The sequence below is a fragment of the Phaethon aethereus genome, assembly GCF_964289735.1.
Source record: "Phaethon aethereus genome assembly, chromosome: 1".
In the NCBI taxonomy this organism is placed as follows: domain Eukaryota; kingdom Metazoa; phylum Chordata; class Aves; order Phaethontiformes; family Phaethontidae; genus Phaethon; species Phaethon aethereus.
The window spans coordinates 151,117,968-151,140,343 of record NC_138575.1 but is presented as its reverse complement, the minus strand read 5'-3'; the positions used below and the strand labels follow the sequence as shown (position 1 = coordinate 151,140,343).

The following is a 22,376-nucleotide window of genomic DNA, read 5'->3' as shown; positions in this document are numbered from 1 at the left end:
GCAACAATGAAACTTTTATTCAAAGCATAAGCAACCCCTTTGTAATACAGGATTACTGTATTAGAATGAAGTTCATCTCACTTTTAAAAAGAAAACATTGAAGGGGGGGGTCTTCATTCTTTTATTACTGTTTTATTAAAATGGCAAAAGGAAACGATCTTCACCTCATTTTCGGTAAGTCAGCATGTTCATTGACTTGGAAATAATTTTATTTCACTAAACTGAACCTCTTAAATGATTATATTTCATAATATATACAGGAAATACCTATCTACCTATCTTTGGCTGTTCAAGCTGAGTTACTTTAATGTTTATGATTTCCTTTAAAACTCAACAATCAAGCTATTTAAAAATTCAAGAGATACTTGACTTAAAGGGCAACCTCTTGAAATAAATTATCCTTTGCTACGGTGTGGTTCTCCTTCCCCCTTACATTCCCCATCCAAAGTTCTTCAACACGTGATTAAAGAGTAAACACCACTGTGTTAACCCACTTGTACTAAAAGTTGGGATGTCCTCTTTATGAAGTGTTAATTGCAGGAGCGCTAGACAGCTGGTCACTGGATTTAAAGGTATGCTACCATCTAAAGTGGATTTTTCATATAGGTATCATAACCTTATTTTTTAAGTTTTCTTCACTTACAAGCTGTTATTAAAAGTATTTTTCCTTCTTTCTGTTACCAGAGTCTTCTGCACAAAATTAATACTTTTCTTGTAACCTAGCAATAGCCCTTGGAACTCTGACACCACTTAGATAGCTACTTCTGTCTAACAATATGACACAGACACAGCAGAAATATAAAAATAGAAAAATTTTAAAACTATAAAGACTGTAGATGAAGAAAGTTTCCAAGAGCTTTTACTTGAAGACTGCAAAGGAAAAAAAATTATTAATAGCTCTGATTTTGTTTAATAATGCAAACATCACGGAAAATTTTGTTGCAATGGCAAAACATAAGAATTTGAGCAGGTAAGACTGATACCGAGACATTTCAAATACATTTAAACAATGTTTGTTCCTATAGGCTAAGGCTTTGTGATTTTACATGTGAGAGGCCAGTACGTAAAAGGTTTGAGGATTTGGGTTTTTTTCTTTTGTTTATCGCAGTCTACTTTTACAGATGTAGAATGTACAAAAACCAGCAGTGAAGAACACCCAACTGTTTGGTTGTACAACTAGAGCAGTTCCTGGCACTCTGAAAGGAAAAACAGCCATTCCAAATGCAGGAGCTACTGAAAACAATGAAGTCACCACTGCTTCTGCTGCGAGCAAGATAGAGGAAGTCTCCTGGGTATACCAGGATGGAGAATTTACAACAGCGATTTCTCATTTAAGCTTAAGGACCACAGTTTGCTCAAGACCTTTTCACATCACCCATCGGCAAGGAAGCCATCACACGTTACTGTTCTGCATGACACATGAGCAAAGGGCATGTTTGCTGCTGCTGTGCTATTTTTGCAATGATGCTGTCGACAGGACAGAAGAGACTGAAGAACACTGTTTCTAGGTGAGAAAATACTTGAGATGCTCAAACAAATAGTGTTATTTCTCTGGTACTATCATATTCAAGCTTAAACTTCCAGAAGAAAACTGAAGCTGGCCACATAGACTGAACCTGCTGTTATAAAATGTAATGCTATTTAGGGGACCGTAGGAAAAAGCCTGGAGAGAGAAAAAAGTGTACCACTATCGGGAAGAGTAGTCTTATTCGCAGAGATACATGTAAAGGAGGACTCCAAATCTAGACCATAATACAGTTTGCAGATACTGGGGAAATTGAAAAACCCTCCCGTCTCCCACCATACTCATATGAAGAAGAATATAACATGACGTATATGTATCAGACCACAGACTGATCTAGCTTTGGACCTTGTTTCTGATATTTGATTCTGCAGCCAATCACCAAGAAAAAGGACTCTTTATTTCTTATTAGCCTTCTCTGTGATTTCTCTTAAGATTAAATAATCAGAAACTCTGCAGGTTTACCATTATGCAAATCCATCATGTTTCCCATTTTGAACATTTACTCCTTCTCTACAATAAGCAACAGAGGTTCTAGCCCTGCCTGTTTTTCATCTGTAACTAGAATGACTACTTATTTCTATTATAAAGTGTCACTATATTCCATTCCTGACTACATCATTAGATGATGAGGAACAAGTGCTCTAGGCCTCACAATGTTACCAGGAGAAAAACTAAATGATGCTAGCAACAATGGAAAACTCTTAATAATTCTGCACTGTGCTAGATAAAAAAAGTGACACAGGGCACTTTTCAAGATAAGATGAATGTGACAGTGTTGTGAGCATATATAGACTTTATGAGAAGGAAGAAAATTCTTTTGAAGAGCACCTGCCTGTACGTAGTACCTTTTCAGTATCCAAAAACGTACTCAGAGTCTGTATTTTTAAGACACAAGCCTGCTTAAGATTAGAAAGATTAATTACTTACATCATCATCTGACAGTTTTTCTAACAACATTTCTTCCAGTTCAATCTTAGTCAGCCATCTGCTGCCAACCAGGTTTCTGTTTAAAATATCACATATATTCTCCCTTTAATTAACCATGCAATTAAGAGTTACATCACAAAGGACCACACATACAGTCAGTCTTCGTTCAGAAATAGATTTTCCATTACAAATGAATACAGATCACATTCCTGTAGTAAACATGAGGAGGTCTACATTGATTTTAAAAGATTTGTCTTTTGCAAAGGATGGTAACTTCACATATTGAATTAACCCCATGAAAATCATGAGTATCAGTTATGCATTATCTGTATTGTTGAAGTCCAAGATTGAGCTAGAGTAATACTGTAACAGTAAGTGATCCTCCCCGCAACTTCAGACTTAGTTTGAAAAGCCTGCTGCTACGAAAAACTTGGTTTACATGCAGCAAAGAACAAAATCAAAGGCAGAACATTAAAATCAAATTCTAAAGTAACAGAATTTTGCCTCTGGTCTTTACTTTTCTCATCAATACAAAAAATCCCACTAGCAGTAAGCATAGTAAAAGTACTAATGCAGCAGTGACACACTGTATTCTCTCTACTGAGTAATCCTGACCTGCTCAGCACAGAAACTGCACTGATAATAGCAAAAGCAGAAAGTCCTAAGAAAACAGCCTCATACGGAGACACTAACACAAAGAAAAAACAATGTCTGAAATAAATCTTTGTGAAATATGTATGATACGGAGTGACACCATAAATACACATGCCAGCATTATCAGGTAAATTTAAGGCAAAGCTGTAACTAGTTTCTTACCTCTTCAGGTTTTTTAGGAACAATCTGAAATGAATGTTTTCAGCAGCATTAAGGAAGCTGTGATTCAGAAAAGCACTCCTTCTGAAGGTGATTTTAAGTAGCACTTCTTAGGTATGTATTTTAATGCTTTTCTGAGTCAGGGCATGAGAAATGTTTTATTTCGAAACACTGCTGGTTTTAACAGTAATTTTAAAAAGTTTCCAATCCTGACATAGTCAAGTATATACTTACATTTACATATCGCTATTTCCAATGAAGACAATGAAATTCTTTATATATTAAATGCAATGAACTTAAAGTAGTTCAAGATCAGGTCCTAACCCTGAAGTTAATATTACAGAATGAGTCCACAACAGATTATATTCTGGAGAGAAAAAAACAAAAACAAAACAAAAAAAATCCCACCAAAAAACACAGTCCTTCCCACCCACCCTCTACCTACACTTCCGAGATAAATTATCCAGGCTAATCTCAGAGGAAGCACTGTATCCAGTGTGGAAAATAAGTCTCAAAAATCCTTTAAATTCTCTGAACTTTTACAAACCTAGCAGGGAAAAAACCAAACTTTTCAACTCTGACTAGCTTTAAGTCATTTTTCACATCAGTAAATCCACTGGCTGAGCTCTGTAAGGAGTCAGGTTATTTTTCAGCAGCACACACCAAGAAACTAAATTCATTTGTTCTCTTGTCCGCACAGAAGCTAACATGAATCTATGATAAAACCTTCTGTGGGTCACAGGACACTATTTTTATCATGAAGAAACATGAACTTCTGTTATTCAAGAAATTGAAATAGTCTCAGCAAATTAATCCTTGCTCTTCCTAACATAAATAACAAATGGCTGAAATTAAGAAGTGACAAACCAACATGATGTGCAACTGGAACAGCACATAAATCTGGCTAGAGAATACACAGCAAGAACAAAGATAAAACCAACATGGACACTGAAAAAGTAACTCTACAGAAAAGCAGTAAATGCCAAAGTCAAAACTTCCTAGCTATATCCATTTCTTTTAATGATTTGCTTAATATTCTAATATATCACAAAATCCTTGCAAAAAAACCTCAAAATAGAAAATCAAGAATACAGCCCAAGAGAAGCAAACAGTTCTTAAAGCATATACCCATTTCAGAGACAATCCTGACTATGCACCAGACTAGTTTCTGGTTGACATGTTATCTTTTCTGTCCAGTGGATAACTAACTGAAGAGCTTGCTGTACATACCACAGAAGTTAACGCAAAAGAAACCAAATTCAGTTACTAACAATGGTGATATTTAAACAAATCCAACAAAATAGACTGCTCTAAAATTACTATAGTTTTTGATGATTAAGGTGTTCAAAGCCATTAGAAGAAAAATAGTGAAATTAAGTATTTTGATACTCTTCAATTTAAGTATTGGTAAGTAAAAATATTCAAGAACTCTAATTAATCAAAGACTATTAAAGAGCTCAGCTTTAGGCCTTAGATTTTTCTAACAGATAAGCAACTTATCTGGTGTGTTAAAAGGCCTTGTTTTCTTACAAAGAATTTACCTCCTTTTTCAAAAACCTTTAAGAAAGAAATAATTAGAAAACTTCATACACAGAAACATAGAATCCTGGATATTCTCTACTCATTTTCAGATCACACTTAAGAACTTTTATATACGAGAGAATATTGAAAAGAGCAGGAAGAGATTAAAGAGCAAGAGAAACAGGTTTCCCTATTTTAGCCGTGAGAAGTGAGCATTCCACATGTGCATACTACAGGGAAGACTTTTCAACCTGAGATTACCATACAAATATTAGACAAGGAATAGGAAAAAAGTCTGAAAATGTGTGTGTGCAATAAAAGGCAAGTAGAGGAACTACAATAAGTGCCAAAACAACATACTGAAGCATTCTAAGAAAACTAGTCTCAATATTCATTCTAATTGGAAGCTTACCTCTTTTCCTTCTGAGGAGTAAGGTCTTGAGCTGTCAGTTGGTCTTGGTATTTCTGAACATTCAGCAATTTTTCATATGTTTCCTAAAATGTATATGGAAAAACTATTTAAATGCATTTTCTCCCCCCCCTTTTTTTTTTTTTCATTTAAAACATATGTTTATGTGGTTTTACTCTCCAATCAGTTCAAATGCAGGTCAGAAAACAAGCAGACCTCTAACAATTTAAAAAACAAACAAAACCCAACAAGTTAAATCTAAACCAACAAACATTTAGACAGTATATACAATATTTTCATATGCAGTTCACAGTAATTACTTTTGAATCTTGCTATTTTTCAACAGTGTTTGTTGCCTTCTTACATATGCTTGTAAAAAAAAAAAATTCTCAACTGTTTACAAAAAGACAACTACGTTTATGTAATGGATATAACTCCAAAACATGCTACACAATAATTACATCAGTGCATCCACATTTTAGTTTGATTTCCTCAAAATACTAACAAGGTTTAAGACAGTAAATAATTTCATTTAGTTAGATTTTTGTACATTTAAGAGTGTCAGCTTTATTGGTGGTCTGTATCAGTCACAACTCCCTCTTATCCAGGCATGTCTACAGGGACACACATGAAGTTATACATTTACCATAATCAGAATTTCCGTTCTTTCAAATCTTACAGAGCTATTAACTCTAAATTGTCAATATTTTTAAAACAGTTCTCTCACTATGCTATTATTTTCAAACAACGCTGTGACAGTGACTTACCACTTCAGAAAAACAAAAAGAAAAAATATTCCAAAAAGTCACACTGAAAATATTACAGAAGAAACATGCTTTTATGAAAGTATTTTCAGGGATTTTTTCAGTTCAGAAACTTTCAGAGACTATTTGATTCTAAAACACATCTAATACCCTGAATTACAACAGTGATTCAAATCACAAGTTAAATAGGAGTATTTGGAGAAATAATTATAAAATATAGTGAAACAAAAGAGGATTGTTGTATTACAGCAAAGTACTTGTATGCCAAATAATCTACTTCCATTAACAAGTGAAAATAGAAAGCTTATAATCACTTTCATACACCTTACCATGAGTTTTAGCAAATACTCGAAAGAAACAAGTGTAAGAATTAGTGGGGACAAAAGGAACAATGTTTGGCTGGGTTTTTTTTCTTTGTATTACTTACAAAAAACAATAAAAGAAATGCAAGACATCTCTATATTATCAGAAATTAACTAATGAAATACTAGTTCTTAACATAATACTGGAATTTGCAATAGGATGCAATGAAACTTCTGCAACAGTTTGCATTAACAAAAAACCCAAACAAACAAATCAAAACCCCTTTGCTTAGTTATAAACACCTACTGTTCAAGCTGATTTATCCACTAATATAAAAATACACCCACACATATACTGAAAATATTTGTACTTAAAGTGTACAAACTAAGAACAGATTGTTATCTGAGCTGCACTCAAAGCATTTAAATAGGGACAATTCACTGAATTCTTTGATGCAGGTCATTGGTGACATTTTTAACAGCACAGTGGAACAAAACTATATTTGGAGTAACTGCACAGGATAAAACCCTGAAGTACAAAATTGTCCACTTTTCTTTGAGATGGCATAAGAACTCATGTTATAGTAGTATGCTTTCAGAAATCCTTTATTTTTCATAGAGATAATTATATCAGATAGGAACTAGGAACATTTTTCAACTTAAAAAAGTCTGTTTATCTTCAAACAGAGGAAACATCATATAAAAGAGCACAACAAATCGTATTTTCAAATATTTCCAAACTTCACAAATATATCTGTAGATCTCTAAGATAACAAGATATGGTAGCACTACTTTGGGCAAGATTCATGTCACATCACTGTGACATGAATCTGTCATAATCTGTAATAATCTTAACGGCTCCATTCACAGATGACTATTAGGCTGCAAAAATTACTGACTATAATTGAAAAGCACAAACATGGTTTGGGTTAGAGGGCATGAGGTGAGCCTGACACCAAGCAGTTTTTAGGCATCTGTGGTTAGTCATGAAAAAGAATCAGGACGGAAGCTTCTGCTCTGGACTGTAGAGGGAGAAGGGGAAGGAGGGCTGTGGCTGCCCCTCAGCTATCTGGAGAGAACGCAGTTGGAATGGGCTTAGAGATTCCTGTGAGCTCCAAGAGTTTCTGCAGTTGGAAGAAGTCAAACCAGGCATGAAGAAGATATTTTGGTGTTAGGTGATCAGAAGAGGTACGGGGTTACTAGGTCTTACAAATATATAAGGAGGTTTTTCACTTTACTGCTAGCCTCTCGGCTTACCTCTTGCCTTCATAAGGCACAGAGTGCCACCTTCCTACCGGGCAAAAGAAGTCTCCAGTCTGCCTCCTCCCAAATACCCATCATCTTCACTACACTCTGGCATATACATACATCTACCAGAATGGTCAGCAAAATACATGAATCAGGAGCTCAACAAAAACCCAGCTATATCATAGTTCTTTAAAAAAGGGCAGGGAAGGGAATCACAGCTGTTACCTTAAGACAGGCCGGCTTTAATTGCTTCTGACCAGCAACTGAAGCATTTTCAGGTAACATGACACAAGTTAATGGATGACTTAAGGATTTTGTCATCATATTCAGAAACTACTGATAAGCACAGGCAAATAAAACTATATAGGGCTTGCCATAACCTACTAGTTTTCAGCCGCAGAAATTCATTGCTATGAAAGCTTTACAACAGCTGGAACAGTAAGATCTTCCCTGAAGACCCTCCCTAAGTATTCCCAAAGAACATCAACACTCCACAGCCTGTTTAAGTTCTAAGAACCTGCACTTCTAAGAACTAGAATGATCTCTTTAAACTGTGTCTGGTTAAATTACAGTAATCATGTCCATTCATAAAAAGAACCCTTTACAGAGGAGATTAAGTCAAATGACATTAGAAAGTAATATTTTAAAATACTTCCAAGAGAAACACTAAATATCATTTCTTGCATATTTCTGGCAATGAAAGTGGACTTGCATCTCTTAGAAAATAAAATTTTGGTCTTAAGTATTTAAAAAAAAAGCATGTATTTAATCTCTGTATAGAGATTAAGTCAACAGACTAAAAGAACCACTAGCATGTGAAGGAGAGTATGTGGATGAGCCTTTGAAAAATCAGGAATCACATGTAATGCCCAGTAATTTATCTGACAAATCTTCACTCCCCAATGGCTAAAGAAAGATACTGAAGCTTCACACTTGCTTTTTCAAAGCTGGCAGGTGAAGATTTTACTAATCACTTCAGGATTCAATAATCCAATTCATGAATGTACACATCTGTGTGTCTTGTAAACTCAGCTACTACACAATCAAAATAGCTGATTTTACAAAATTGGCTACGTACTCAAATGCTTCCATTTCTAATAGAGAGATGAAATTTCAGATCTCTACAAGGATGTCCTCTTCTAAAACAGAGAAATATTATTCTTATTTTACCCTGCATAAAATTTTAGGGAAAAAGCTAGCAGATGGAACCCTAGAAGAGGTTTTTACAGGAAAAAAAAAAACCCAACATTTTGGTTAAAATATGCTGCAGAGTCCACATTTTAAATCACAGTTCACATTTTTCTTCCCTGTTTATGTGGTTTTGATTTCATCATATACTTTGGGGGTTTTTAGGTTTTGTTTGTTTAAGAGTAAAATGCTCTATTTTTTACAGCATTCACCTCCGATCTACAACTTCCAGTATTTCTCAAAAAGTACAAGAAGCACAGTTACATAGAATTACTATTTCATTAGAAAGAATGGTATGAAGAGACCGTTTCATCTTGTTCTGCACATTAAAAAAATACGATATTACTCTGAAAAACTTTTAAGTTAAATGATGATCAAATATACTATCAAACTTTTGTGAAATGGTGTTTCATGCAATAAGCATTCTTTTGCCTATCAGAAGAAAAATAAATTGTCCTTTTCCCTACAGCTGAACTTTATTCAACAGGCAGAATAAAGACCACAATGGCGTATAAAGCAAACATCCTTTACGGAAGTGCATTTAATATTCAAGTCATAACATATATATTGGCAGTTATAATACACGCACACATACACAGTTTATTTTTAGTAAGTGGATAATATTATTTATTAGCATTAACTAAACAAATAAAGCTGTGACCAGTTATATTACTAGCAATTAATACAATTCAAGTTCTTATGGCATACAAGTTTAAGCCAAATATTATATCTGATGTATTAAAGTACCATTTTAAAGGACATCCTCCAATGGGATTGGTTACTTACACTAGACTGTATTAACATACAATCCTTTTTTTCCCTAGCCAAATTAATTAGCTTTCAGACTTAAAAATACATTTTCTTAAATACACATTACTCTAAAAAGAGGTTAAAACAATGTTGGGAATTTCATGCAGATTTCAGTTTTCATTTGGCTGACTAAAAACACACTGTTAAACCTCACTTAGTGGATTTAGGTTTATAGAAGCCTATTTAATGAAAATATTCATAAACAGTTGAAGAACACTCAAGTATCCTACAGTCATGAAAAATGCATTTGTCAGACTGATTTGTTTGAAGGTGGCTGCCACACTGTTAGAAACAAGATGCACACTACTCTTTTAGAGACTTCCAAGGCAAGCTTGCATACTCTTTCAAACTGGTAGGAAGAGCTAAAAATAAACTTGTGCTCCTTGTAAAATTTGTAATTTCTTCATTATGATGGAATGCAACAAAACATCTTGCCCTTGGGTTGCTCTGTTTCAGCCAAAACAAATGCAAATGGCTTGTCAGATGACAGCTGTTTGATAAGGCTCCTCTACAAGACCTGCATGCTTTACTTTTTTCCGTGAAACTTGGGATGAAAGGCAGAAGGCAGGAAGAGAATTAATGTAGCATACAGTCTAAAGGCAATGCTACAACCGTGATTAAGTAGAAAAGTTAAAAGGCACAGATTTTCCACAGCCTCGCTGCGTGCAACCCATCCGTGTAACAAGTTGACAGGCCTAGCGCGTCAGCTCCATCATCCTCTCCGACAGCTAAAACGCAGCATTGCATCCCTTTTCAGAGAAAATTTGCGTCTGCACCATGAAGCGTTGTACATTATTTCTTAGCACTGCAGGGGGCTCAAGTCCATATGGAACCTTCACAAATATTACCACAGATCAAACCAGCGGCGTTTCAAGGCAGATTTGACATACCTATTTAAATGAACAGCAGGGGTCCTCGGGCTGCCTCAGGCTGTGCAGGAGAAAACCTCTGTGGAAAGCCTATGCTGCAGCTCCATTACTCAGCAAAGACACACTCTACATTTATCATTCATTTCATTTCTGCCAGGGCAAGAAGCTCATTTGCCCAAGGTCAACAACAAAAAAAAGGAGGGGGGTTGGTTTTTATTCTCCCAAAGAAATAAATGTACCTGACAAGTGGAGATTTTGTCCTTTGGGTACACAGAACGCAAGTAAATATCAGATAATTCTAATAAAAACATTACACGCAGTAAAGCTGTACCCCGAATTTGATAACAATTTTTTTTTTTTTTTTTTTACAGACTAACTATAGAACAAACTTTTTAAGACTATCTAATGAGGAAACAAAATCTGACATGATTGTCCAAATTAAATATTTCTGCATACATTATTAATGCTTTTGTCTCCTATAAGTAAAAGTAAGAAACATGCACATCTTTCTATAAACTCTTCTAAAGGGGTAGATAATGCTTGCCCCATTGATCACCACAGATTGAAAAGTCTGTTCATAATCCATGTTAAGACTCAGGGTCTAGTGATGATATATTTATTAGATGATCTAGTGATGATCTATCTATTAGATACAGCTTTTTTCATAAATGTAAACAGATGCAGATCCTTTACTCCTGGAACTGTACTAATCAGAAAAAGCCTTAAGTTTGCATGAATGGAACAGTCTTAGAAAAATCAATTAAGCAGTTTAAATGCAAATTTTCTTCACACTAAATGTCAGCACAAGTAACATTTCCTATAGCTTTGCCCTTCAAGTGAAAAAAGAACCAAACCTATTTTCTATTCTACAGTGCATTTTGCTAGAACTAGCCATTTTTGTTGTACATGCATTCTCCACTACTAACCTTATGCCACTAACCAGATACAGCTGACAAGAAAATATTCAGACTGTTCAAACCCAGTCCATAGCCAAAATTGGAAGATAACCCAAAAATTAAATCAAGAACTATTATGTAGTCTGTTTTCTTAAATGTAACATAAAAATACCCCTAATAATGGATATTGTGACATAAAAATATACATGGCATTTAGCTTCAGTCGTGGTATGGCCTACTCTGAAAACATGAGTAAACTCTAGAGGTCCTGATACGCATCTCTAGAATAACACGTACTTGACTGGGAGTTAACATTATTTATTACAGATTATTACATACTTACATGCATTAATGAATAATATGACTGCTTGCCAGTATAAAAGAGAAAGTGAAATGGTCGGCCATCTTCTCCCCACTGGATTTCTAATGAAAAGCAAGATTAGACAAGAAAGCAATACACACTCACTAAAAAAATCTCTTGTATTTAATTGCCATTATAAACCTCTTTTATAACACCGATTACCTTTTCAGATATCGGAGAACAAAGACATTTTATGGATGTTCAACCTGTCTGGAAATCTAATGATTTAGACTACCTTGTTAAAAGCCAATCTCCATCTGCGATTATAACCAAATACTTAATATAGTATTTCTAAATATCATTTAACACAAGGGAATCTCTCATGTACATCTTAAATAAACTTTCAAAGACTGTATAGTTGGTGTTACAGATAGAAATATCCATTTTAGAATTGGAAGAAATACAAATTAACAGACAACTGAAATCTATATAATGATTGTAGAAGATGAAACATTAACAGCTCTGGAAAACAGTACTTGAAACACTAGAGCAAATTTTTAATTCGTATTTTATGTCTAAACTAAACTAAGTACTCATACAATTGTCTTTAGGAGGTAGCACAACTGTATTCAGAACTTGGGTGATTTTAGGACTTGTTCATGTTGATATGTTTGGGATATTTAAATACAAAGGCCTATGCTACAATTTATGTAATTTGTTCAGCAAGAAAACATATGTTCCATGTAATTCAGCACATCCAGTTTACTGTATTCATTAAAAACATGTTATTTAAGGACAAATAAATTTCAACCTTGGGGAAAAAAAAAATCAAACTTAAATATAACACGACAAAGATTTTTCCAAATAAAGTGACAAAAATAAAAGCCTGAGAGCTTTTTATAAATTGAACTGTAAAGAAATTCACAGCTATTTTATCCAGTGAAGTTCAAATGAAGCTATAAGCTATAAACGAAGATAAGACTCCAAGAACCTGTCTGATAACCACGACATGTATTGCATTGGAACATTAAGACAGAATACAGCAGAAGTTGAATGTAAAGATGCAAAATTTAGTAGAACAGAAGGAATACAGGGACTTTACCCACACGTACTACTGTGAATGTGTGACTTTCCACGTATGCAGCTGTGAAAGTATATTTTGTTGACATTACTGTCCAGGGAACATTCTGAAGTATAAATTTACATCTTTGTACTTCAAAGTTACCAAAGACATAATACATAGACCAGACAAAGCTACCTTAAAGAGATACTTATTAAATGTGTTATTTTTAAATGTAAATACAAAGATACACATTTTCAGTAATTCTTATACTCTTCAAGACACAGTGAACATTTAAAAGAATTCTTTAGTCCTGAAAACACACAGAATAGTAGCTTAGTTCTGCCATAGAACAGCCCTTTGATTTTAAAATTGCATAATGATTAATTCTTTCTTACTCTTTCACTTTCTACTTTTTACTTCAAAATACTGTGAAGTTAGAAAATAATACATGATACCATTTGAAAGCTGAAATTCCAAAATTTCAGGTAATTTAGACAGCTTTCTAAAAGACACACAAAGCCTCAAAAACATCAAGTATCAATTCCAGGAACAGAAAAAGGAATGAAAGAAAATTTTAAGATTTCGCTGATAATCAGAAGCATCCATCTGTGACTTGATAGCTCAGTGAATGTAGAATTTCACACTCATGCTACTAGTTCGTACTAAACGTGAGTCAAAAGTGAACAACAGGTTTTGACATATCTTTGTTAAACATCATTCTGTGTTAAATTGATTTGATGATTTCAGTGAAGTTCTCCCTGACCAACATACTGGTGTTATCATTGACAACTGGGACTTCATACAGTGTCTCAAGAGCAAGACAAAAGACAGTATGGGCATAAGCACAGAGTTAGGACTTTCCAGTCAAAACTGAGACATGATGGGATCCTACTCTCCTTGTTCTCTCAACTGGCAATTTCAAAGATGCAATTTCTAAGCTTTTAGAGCAATGAAGTTACCAGGAAAACTTTTTGGTTTAAAATACTATTAATGAGTATTTTATGGCTGTGATAGAGATCTCTGACAAAAAGCTACTGAATTCCACAAAAGGTTTTCCCGTGACTTCAACAGATTCTGCAGGTCATCCTACCTATTGTTTATTTTTAAACAATGAGAAACATTTATCTATAGTCAATTAACAAGATGTCTGAAAAGACCACTGGTATTCCAGAATCCAGCACTATTTTTTTATCCTAAAAACCAGACTATCAGATCAGGCTTTTACTGCTCGTGTCTTAGCAGTCATTAGGAACACGGGGGAAAAAGTAAATCTGTAAGATAAGGCATTCTACATATGCAAAAATTCTAATACTTAGAAATAATTTAAAAAATAAATCTATGAACACTTACTCCTCTGCTCTGGAAAAATTTCAGTAGGATGCTGTAAATAAACAAACAAACAAATATCAGGAAAAGAAAAAAGTTACTTAAGGTATCATGCTACAGTTATACAAAAATGCAACAAATAAAAACCTACCTTCATCATAGGCCTGGCTTGTTTGTCAAATAAGCCAGAAGGAAAGAGATAGGCAATAGCTCTCTGAAAACAAAGAGAAATATAATGTATGTAATTTTTTCCACAAAAGCTTCATCAAAACATTCCTTAGGTACTTTCCTGTAGAGAAAAATAGCATAACTTTTGTTATCGGTAACAAAGAATGCCACACACATGCTGTGCTGAAAAGAAAAGCAGATAATTTCCTCAGGAATCCTCGGGAAAAGTATAACCTCATTCTGAAGGCTGTACTTTACTGTATCAGAATGAGTGAACTTCCTTCTGCAAAGTTTAGCTTTTATGGTATGCATTTATTATAACTCACCAGAACTACTCAAGTGCAAAGACCACCTTTATACACAGCAATCTTCCCCTAAAATTTCAAGTGCTGTGACTTCTAGAGGAAATCACAACATTTAATTTATCTTTCTGAAAATATCAGTGCTTATTAACTGTGCCTACTGACAGACCAAGCATGGACATTTTATTTAAAGCAACTGGACAAAGCAAAGTTTTACACATTTAGAAACCCAGTTTCTACACGTATTTTCCTCAGGTATAAAATCAAAATTTGTTGTGGCAGTAGAAGATATTTTACATAACCTAAATAAGCATTTCATTGATCACTGCACTTGGAAACAACTGTGAATCACTACAATCTTGCTGAACTTGAACTAACTGCTCAGAGAAGAAAGGCTCTTAAATGTCATCTTTCTTCTCCTTAGATACCTAAGGGTTTGCTGAAACAATTTAGAAAAACTTGTGATCTTCATTACACACTCACTTTTACCACTGTTTTCACCAAGAACAAGGTATCACTTGCTTTTACTTAACTAATATCTACCACTATTCATGTGATGTATAAAGTTAGTATTATTTGCCTCCAACAAATAAAGTAGGAATATGGATACTCAAGATCATTTTGGCAAAATGCAAGGCAAAGCACCTTACATGGTTGAGCCCAATTATGTGCATTTCTGTTCAACATCATCTTACTCTCCCTCTTCAATGTAATGAAAACATAATTTAATAAAGCAAAAACATGCATTTATGAGAACTGTTTATTTACATTTGTTTTTAAAAACAAACCAGAAAAGTTAGCCACCAAAAACCCCCAGATGTAGGGGTCTGGCAAGTGCAGCCAACTTCAGACAGTGGGTAGTAGAGCTTGAGATAGAAATCTTGTGCTTGTACAGTAACATGGACTAACGAATAAACCCCTCTGGCAGGGTTCTCATTTATATTTCCGTTAGACAGTACAGAAAAGTAGAATTACAATAAAATCAGAGTTTAAAATCTTCTCTTAAGAAGAATGGCTCTTTGTTGGTTAGGCTACCTTAGGGCTATTACTTGCTGATAATTTTTTCCATGGACATGGAGTGGTTTGTCAGTGCTTCAACCGATTTAATATGCATGGAGTGTAAAAAGACCTAACCTATTATTTTCATTAATCCCCTACTGGCATTCTGAACAGAAATGTTGAGAATTCTGAAGCACACAAAAGGCTTAACTTGATTTTATGAAATGGTAATTTTGTTTCTCTTAGTGACTACTGTATTCCCATTTGTTAGTCAATGGGCATTTTATGCATACACACAGTAGGTGAACACCTATTTATGAACAAATGAGGATTAATTATGATGACAATAGAGAAATCTGCTGTGAGCCAAATGATGTTAAACAAACACCTTATATAATATATTAGAAGAATTTATTACAGGATACTGAGACTGACTGTGTGTGTACTTAAGACATAGTCTTTATACAAGCATTTCCAGAATCTCAGTCAAAACAGTTACTGTAACTATGACACCTTAATAAATGCCAAATACAACAATTTAACATTTATAATGAAGAGAGTGGCTGCCATCTGACACCTTCTACTTCTAGAAAGTTTATTTTATAGTGCTTGAGTGTATACTCATGTCTTTCATGCTAAAGCATAAACAAACCCTGCATTAAGAAATTCTAACATCTACTTTCAGCTCTCCACACAACAACTAGCTAAAGAATAAAAGTTCACTTTAAGTTTGCTTTTTTGTTGTTCCAAAATGGAAAGAAATACTCTTCCTGCCGCCCCCTCCCTTTTTATGTGCATGTAATAAGGATGGGGTATTTGTCTTTACAACCCTTTAGGAACTACCCTGGGATGTAAGACTCCAGTTCAACTTCATTCAGAAGTTTCTTCTCAATTTAAATAGCTGTGTCCTCAGACTGTACTTTTAGCAACTACATAGCAAGTCAGTCTGACTCTCAGAAACTTCATTTATGTCTATGCAAATGTTTCAGTTTTGTAGAAAAGAGGTATTTCAGAAAAACTGTAATTCAACACCCATGTGTATTAGCAATAAAATAAGATGGTGGGTCAACCTTAGGAACGACATCAGAATTAGTCTCTCCAAACTACAGCTGGAGCACATAAATAATAATGAAACATTTTCCTGAAATCTTTTGGCAATGACTTCAGATTTAGAACACAAGCTTCCTTTCAGGAATCGCCATGTCTTGAGTCAGAATTCCAAAGAGAATTAACTGCACATTCTGCATTTTCTTGAACATAAAACAAGCAGATGAACATCCCTCTTAAAACTTTATAGTCAAGGTTTAAATGCTAGCAGTAAAGTTCCCAAGGAACCTTTTAGATTTAACTGCAGTTTTTCATTGCAGGCGTGGTTTTCAGCTTAAGGGTCACAGCCCATATCCTTCTTCTAGTGCCTAATTTGACTTGAACTCTACATAATAAAGGAAATGTTGTGCTGAATATGACTACCTTCTTCAGGCCATCATTTCAGCTATACAAGATGCATTCACCCCACTCCAGACTCCGCAAGTTCGGGGCTGCTATTTCACAATTTATTTGTTAAATCACATTGTTGCCATTGTCTTTGGAAATAAAACACAACTTTCTAAAAAAGAAACATCCATAATTATTTTCAGAAGAAACACAACTAAAACTCCTGGTACATAGTAACACAATGGTGTTTCCAAAAATAATTACATAAACTACTGTAAAAAGGTGGAATGGGTACAGCCTGCTTCTGCTATGAGTTACTAAAAAAAAAATTTTAGCCATTTCCTTTCAGGATTTTAAAGTGTTTGTTTTCATACTCTACTGTTGATCCATGCAGGAAAAAAATATACCCAGTAGTCACACCTTTAAAAATAGCAGATCATAATGAATACATGATAGTAACCAGATGGTTTACATTAGACATTTCTAAAACTGAGTTGGTAAACTGAACGTTCCTGCAACGAACTAAAAGGAATCATGTTATAGCATCACTTGTTGAGGGACCAGATGATTCAATATACTGCCCACAGGACAGGTCTTTCACTTGCAGCTATAAGTTTGAATTCAAGCCAGTTGGAATAATGAGAAGCTTCCATCCCTATTAAAAAAAAAAAAAAAATTTATCTGGCAGTCCTTCAAAGATGCAAACCAATTCATTAAATGATCTGTCCGGCACTGCATGTGGCATGTTGTACAAATTCAGTATACCTGCCACACCCTCATTTTCCCTCTTCATTGTGCATGTTGTACATGCTGACTCCTGATCCTCCTTCCCTTCCTATCTATTTACAAGCCAAGAAGTTTTGTTCACTTCCTTTCTCAAACATCAGACACTAACTCTGAATCAAACAAGTTCAGCTGGGTCAGTAAGAGTGACTCTTTTCAATGTCTTGAGAAATTACAAATTCAATACTTTAATTCAAATAGAGTTGACTGAGTCATACTGGGATAGGGGAAAAAGACTGAGTCAATTCAGTCCTTAAATAACCCACCATAAGTAGAAGAGGTTTGGCAGGGGAAATTGACCTTGCTCAAGTGTCTTCCCACACTTTAGTTTAATCTACAGCTCAAAGACAAAACATTCCACTGATTTTCACTGCTCATGTGCAAAGATAGTTATCTACATAACATTCAGTGAGGCAAGGTATTTTGTAGAAAACAAGGAAAGAAGAAGAAAAAAGAAATAATAAAAAACTTCCACCCTAGGGCTCCTTTGCAGCAGCATCCTTTTTGGCAGAAGGCTCAAGAATTCAGCTCATTCCTTTTTAAATACACATGAAACTTTAAATATGAAAACATTGAGGTGAGAAGTGACACTTTATGCCATAACATTTTAATGAAACACCTGAGTGATGACCTGAATGATGAAGTGATCTGAGTGAAGTTTCAACTTCTACTCCGCCTTGATCACACAAGAGCCACTTCCCTTCTTAAACCTTGCCTCTTGAATCACATTATTTAGCCACTGTAATCTCAGTCTGAGAAAAGCTGAAGGTTTGCTGGAACAGCTGTTTTTCCTTCTAACCACAATAGTAGAATTCTTTAAAAGTTTTCAGCATCCAAAATCCAGAATATTTGGGGTAGAACCAGGAACGAATGAAACAAAAATGGGACATGAGATGTCAACTGTGAAAGAACGTTTTTATTTAACAAGACAGAAAAGGTTAAAAAAAAAAAGTGACACACCTAAGTTTACCTTGTAAAACAAAATCCTCCTCTAACAACTAACTACCAAAATTCATTGAAACCACCTCAGTCTTCTGTCATTGTTCATCTAAAGCTGAATTCTAGCCTGGACAGAAAGAAATTTCAAGTTCACAGTGAGACATCATTTTAACCCCATCACTTGGGGGGCAGGGATGGCAAAAAAAAACCCCCAAATACCCACAAACACACCCGCAACCCATTAGCATTATATGAAAAAACCCACCTTCTTTTAGTATTACATTATTTTTATACTAACTAATAATTTTCGAAACAAAAATTAATGTCTTGTCCAGAGCTTGCAGAGCAAGAACCCCAAAAACCTACTGAAAGAAACAATCATTATTTCTATCTTCCTTTCAACTTTCAAAACACTGAACAGTATTAAAAAGAGTAAAAACAACAACAAAAAAAACCAGCAGTCATCAGTTCAGATGGACTTTGATGCAGAGCTTGGCTCCACTGGAAAAAAAAAGCTGAAAAAAGCATTCTAGCTTCAAAACCAATACAAAATCCAGTATTTCTTGTACGGACACTGCTGGACAACACACTACTTGCAGACAACCTAAAGTTCAGAAATGGATTTTGTTCTTCATAACATTTCTGACATTTCACATATGCCAATATTTACTCATTTCAAGCACTTTGCGCTGCTAAAATTTAAATGTTATTTAGAAATCAGATGTGCTGAGCCACTTTTAAAAGCAACTGAATACAATCTATTATTCATTAAAGAAGTCTCAATTGATGAAAGAAACTATACTTGATGAGGAATGAAGTTTTTCCACTTTTAGCATTTTCATAGTTAACAACCTTACTGGTACTTTTGCAACAATATATATGCTAGTGAAGATAAACATGTATTTTTAGATGCAAATTATTCTATCTGCTTGACAATAATCTATTAGGTCATAAGGCAGCCCACAAGATCAAATGAACATCGATCTCTAGCTTTTGAGTTTTACTAACTTATATGGGGAAAGAGTATTGCTTTATGATGAGCTCATATCTGGGAGAGCATTTAGTGACTGCATAAAAATAAATAGTAAAAATACTGGCATATTAATAGGTCATAAAGATTAAGACACTTTTCTTGTATTAATCTCACTTAGATTTCTGAGCTTTAAAGCAGACTATCACAGAACTGACAGTGGAAAATGAAGGTGGGCTGTTTACTATAACCATAGCTTAAAGTTAAATCACAAAATAAAAGGATTACAGACTCAACCAAGGAAAAGCACTAGGTCAGGACTGCAATCTCTATTAATTAGGTATCCCAGCTGGGCAGTGGGTATGCAGCTGTTAACTTGATCAATGACTTACCTAAATGTCATCTCTACTGATTCGCTTATAAATTACCAGCAAGTGAGACTAATGTACAGGTGCTAATTTATTTAAACTGTTCTCCACAGTTCTACATAGCTTTATAAACTGCATCTGGCACCTAATGTTAGCTGTCAGTTGTACTTAGACATGCCTGTCCTAACGACTCTGTTCATTAGAAATGAGCACAAATTATGAAATATTGTGAAAAATGATACATCAAATGGAATGGGCAAAGCAAATCAATTAGAGAAACTTCATCGCGCATATTCACACATAGGAGAATATAACATCCTAGCTTCAGAGTGAGGTCTATAATACCAATTAAAAAGCAATTGGTAGACTTATGCAGAGTTATATATCAATTTGTTGGATTTTTTTTTTTTTCCATCCTCTGGAAATACAGTTGTAATGCACAGCTTATCTTTTCATTCCTAAATAAAAGCATCAGTAAGAGGCTATTCTGCTTCCACAACATCCAGAAGGATTAGCAAGTAAGTCAACTTATTTTCCTGTTTAAAACTTCACAAGGTTTAGCTTTTATTAAACCATACCTAAAACACCAGTGAAAGACAGAATCCTACGATGCCTACTTTTGAAATACACCGCACAGACTGATTAATGGTAGAAGACATGGAGGTATATAAGCACTCATCAGAAAGAACTATTACTGTTCGAAATGTAAAGCTTGATAATTCTCCTGCCAGTGCTTAAGCAGCTTTTATATTTTTATAACAGAAATTTAATTATGCATAGCAGACACTATTACACACTAAGTATTTTCCAACACCTGATGAGATATGAAGAAATCAAACATGAACTACAGAGACTTGGTATCACCAAACAAAACACTACTCTTTTGGCTCCACTTCTCCATCTTTTCAGAAACAGAGTCTGCAAAGCAGTCCTGTTTTCGTCACCTGCACTACACTTGTAAAAGCTAATTTCCAGAATGAATCTGCTTTTACTAATGATGAAGCTGAATTAATTTTGTGCAAACGATCATAGTGCTGTGGATTCATAAAGAAGAAACCACTACTTCGATATGGTCATTTTCCATTTCTTGCAGTCTTGCTGTCTGTAAGCCTTCCCTCTAGGTCCTATGAAAGGAGGAATCCGAATTGCAGACGAACACATTCTCCTACCATTAACCTTTTGGGCAAACAAACTGAACTACTAGCATCATCATTGTCCTGTACTAACATGGGAGGTATTCTGGTGGCAGGTCTGTGCATGAATACTTTACAAGAAGTAACTCAAAAAGAAAAAGGTCATTAAAGGTAAGAAAAAACATCCAAAAAATACAGGAAAAGGAAATTCTATAGCCTGTACAGAAACAAGAAAGCCCATGTAAAGAAACAGGCTGCTATTACCACTGACCCAGATGCCTTGATGAATACTTTTATGGTTGACAGGACCTCATCCACTCTACACTGAGACTGGAAGAGTCTCTGCATTGGCACTTGTCTGTAGGAAAACAAAGCGGTATCTACAATTCTGAATGAAAGTTGTCACAGTATCAGTGCATAGCTTTGTACTCCTAAAGCCTGATTTCCTATGGCTTTTTGACTTGAAGCCAAGCTTCCCTCATGGATTTTTCTGATACCTGATAAGATGCAAGTCTCATTCCAGTCTTTTTCTCAGCAGACCATTAACTGTGTGTCTCTTCTCTACTCTGCTGTCTTTTCAAACAAGTTTTCAGAACTTAGTTTTGAAGCCTGTCAAATGTGTTTGAAATCAGCCTGTATCACCACACAGGGGTAGTTCTCTTTCTTGTCATAAGTACACTGTCGAGACCTCTTGTGCGGACACAGCTATGCTGACAGAATTTTACCAGAGAGGCAACAAACAACCTTCTCCCACTGAAAAAACTAAACCACGCTCACCTTTCTTTTTGCACATACCACATTACTATGTCTACCCTAAAGGCCCTGCTGCCATGGCTATAATAATAATGCTGCTGCGCAGAGAAAGCTTCAGCCGGGAGATTTCATGCAACTTCACCTAAGAGTGAATGTCACCGAATGACACTTCTCCTCCCTACCTCTAATGTGTGATAAAGTAAGACAAATGACAGAAGTGAAGACCAGGTGGGACATTAAGAAAATCCATGCAACAAAAAACATCTTTCTGAGTGAAAAGTAGCACATCTATACATGAGCCTAAATGACACTGAAAAAGAGAAAGCCATGCATCTGTCAGTTGTCAAGAGGGAATGGCAATAAAATAATATGTTTGGAGCTACAGATATGAGCCTAAATTCATGTCTATATTAAAATCCCTAAGCTAAACCATAGTGTTAGTTGTAAAACATCCTATAAAATTTAATTTGCATTACCAGCAACCACAGTATCATAGAAGAAAACCTGACCTAAATATACACAGCAGGTCAAATTGTGGGTAAACGTTTTGAAGCGCTACATAAAC

At 34.9% G+C, this 22,376-nt stretch overlaps 1 protein-coding gene across 2 annotated transcripts in view; it reads right to left on the bottom strand.

Annotated features, from left to right (window-relative positions):
* The window catches only part of MRPS9 (mitochondrial ribosomal protein S9), a gene marked incomplete at its 3' end in the record, with an annotated part of 34,657 nt that overhangs the window by 4,829 nt on the left and 7,452 nt on the right, over window positions 1-22,376 (bottom strand). Inside the window, exons 3-7 of one of the 2 annotated variants that reach the window (XM_082009051.1) lie at window positions 14,114-14,176; window positions 13,987-14,017; window positions 11,616-11,695; window positions 5,199-5,281; window positions 2,453-2,528 (exon numbers count right to left, since the gene is read on the bottom strand). In XM_082009051.1, the coding sequence (XP_081865177.1) occupies window positions 2,453-2,528; window positions 5,199-5,281; window positions 11,616-11,695; window positions 13,987-14,017; window positions 14,114-14,176 (333 nt within the window). The remainder of the gene's footprint in view (window positions 1-2,452; window positions 2,529-5,198; window positions 5,282-11,615; window positions 11,696-13,986; window positions 14,018-14,113; window positions 14,177-22,376) is intronic. The other variant, XM_082009052.1, reaches the window with a different exon arrangement.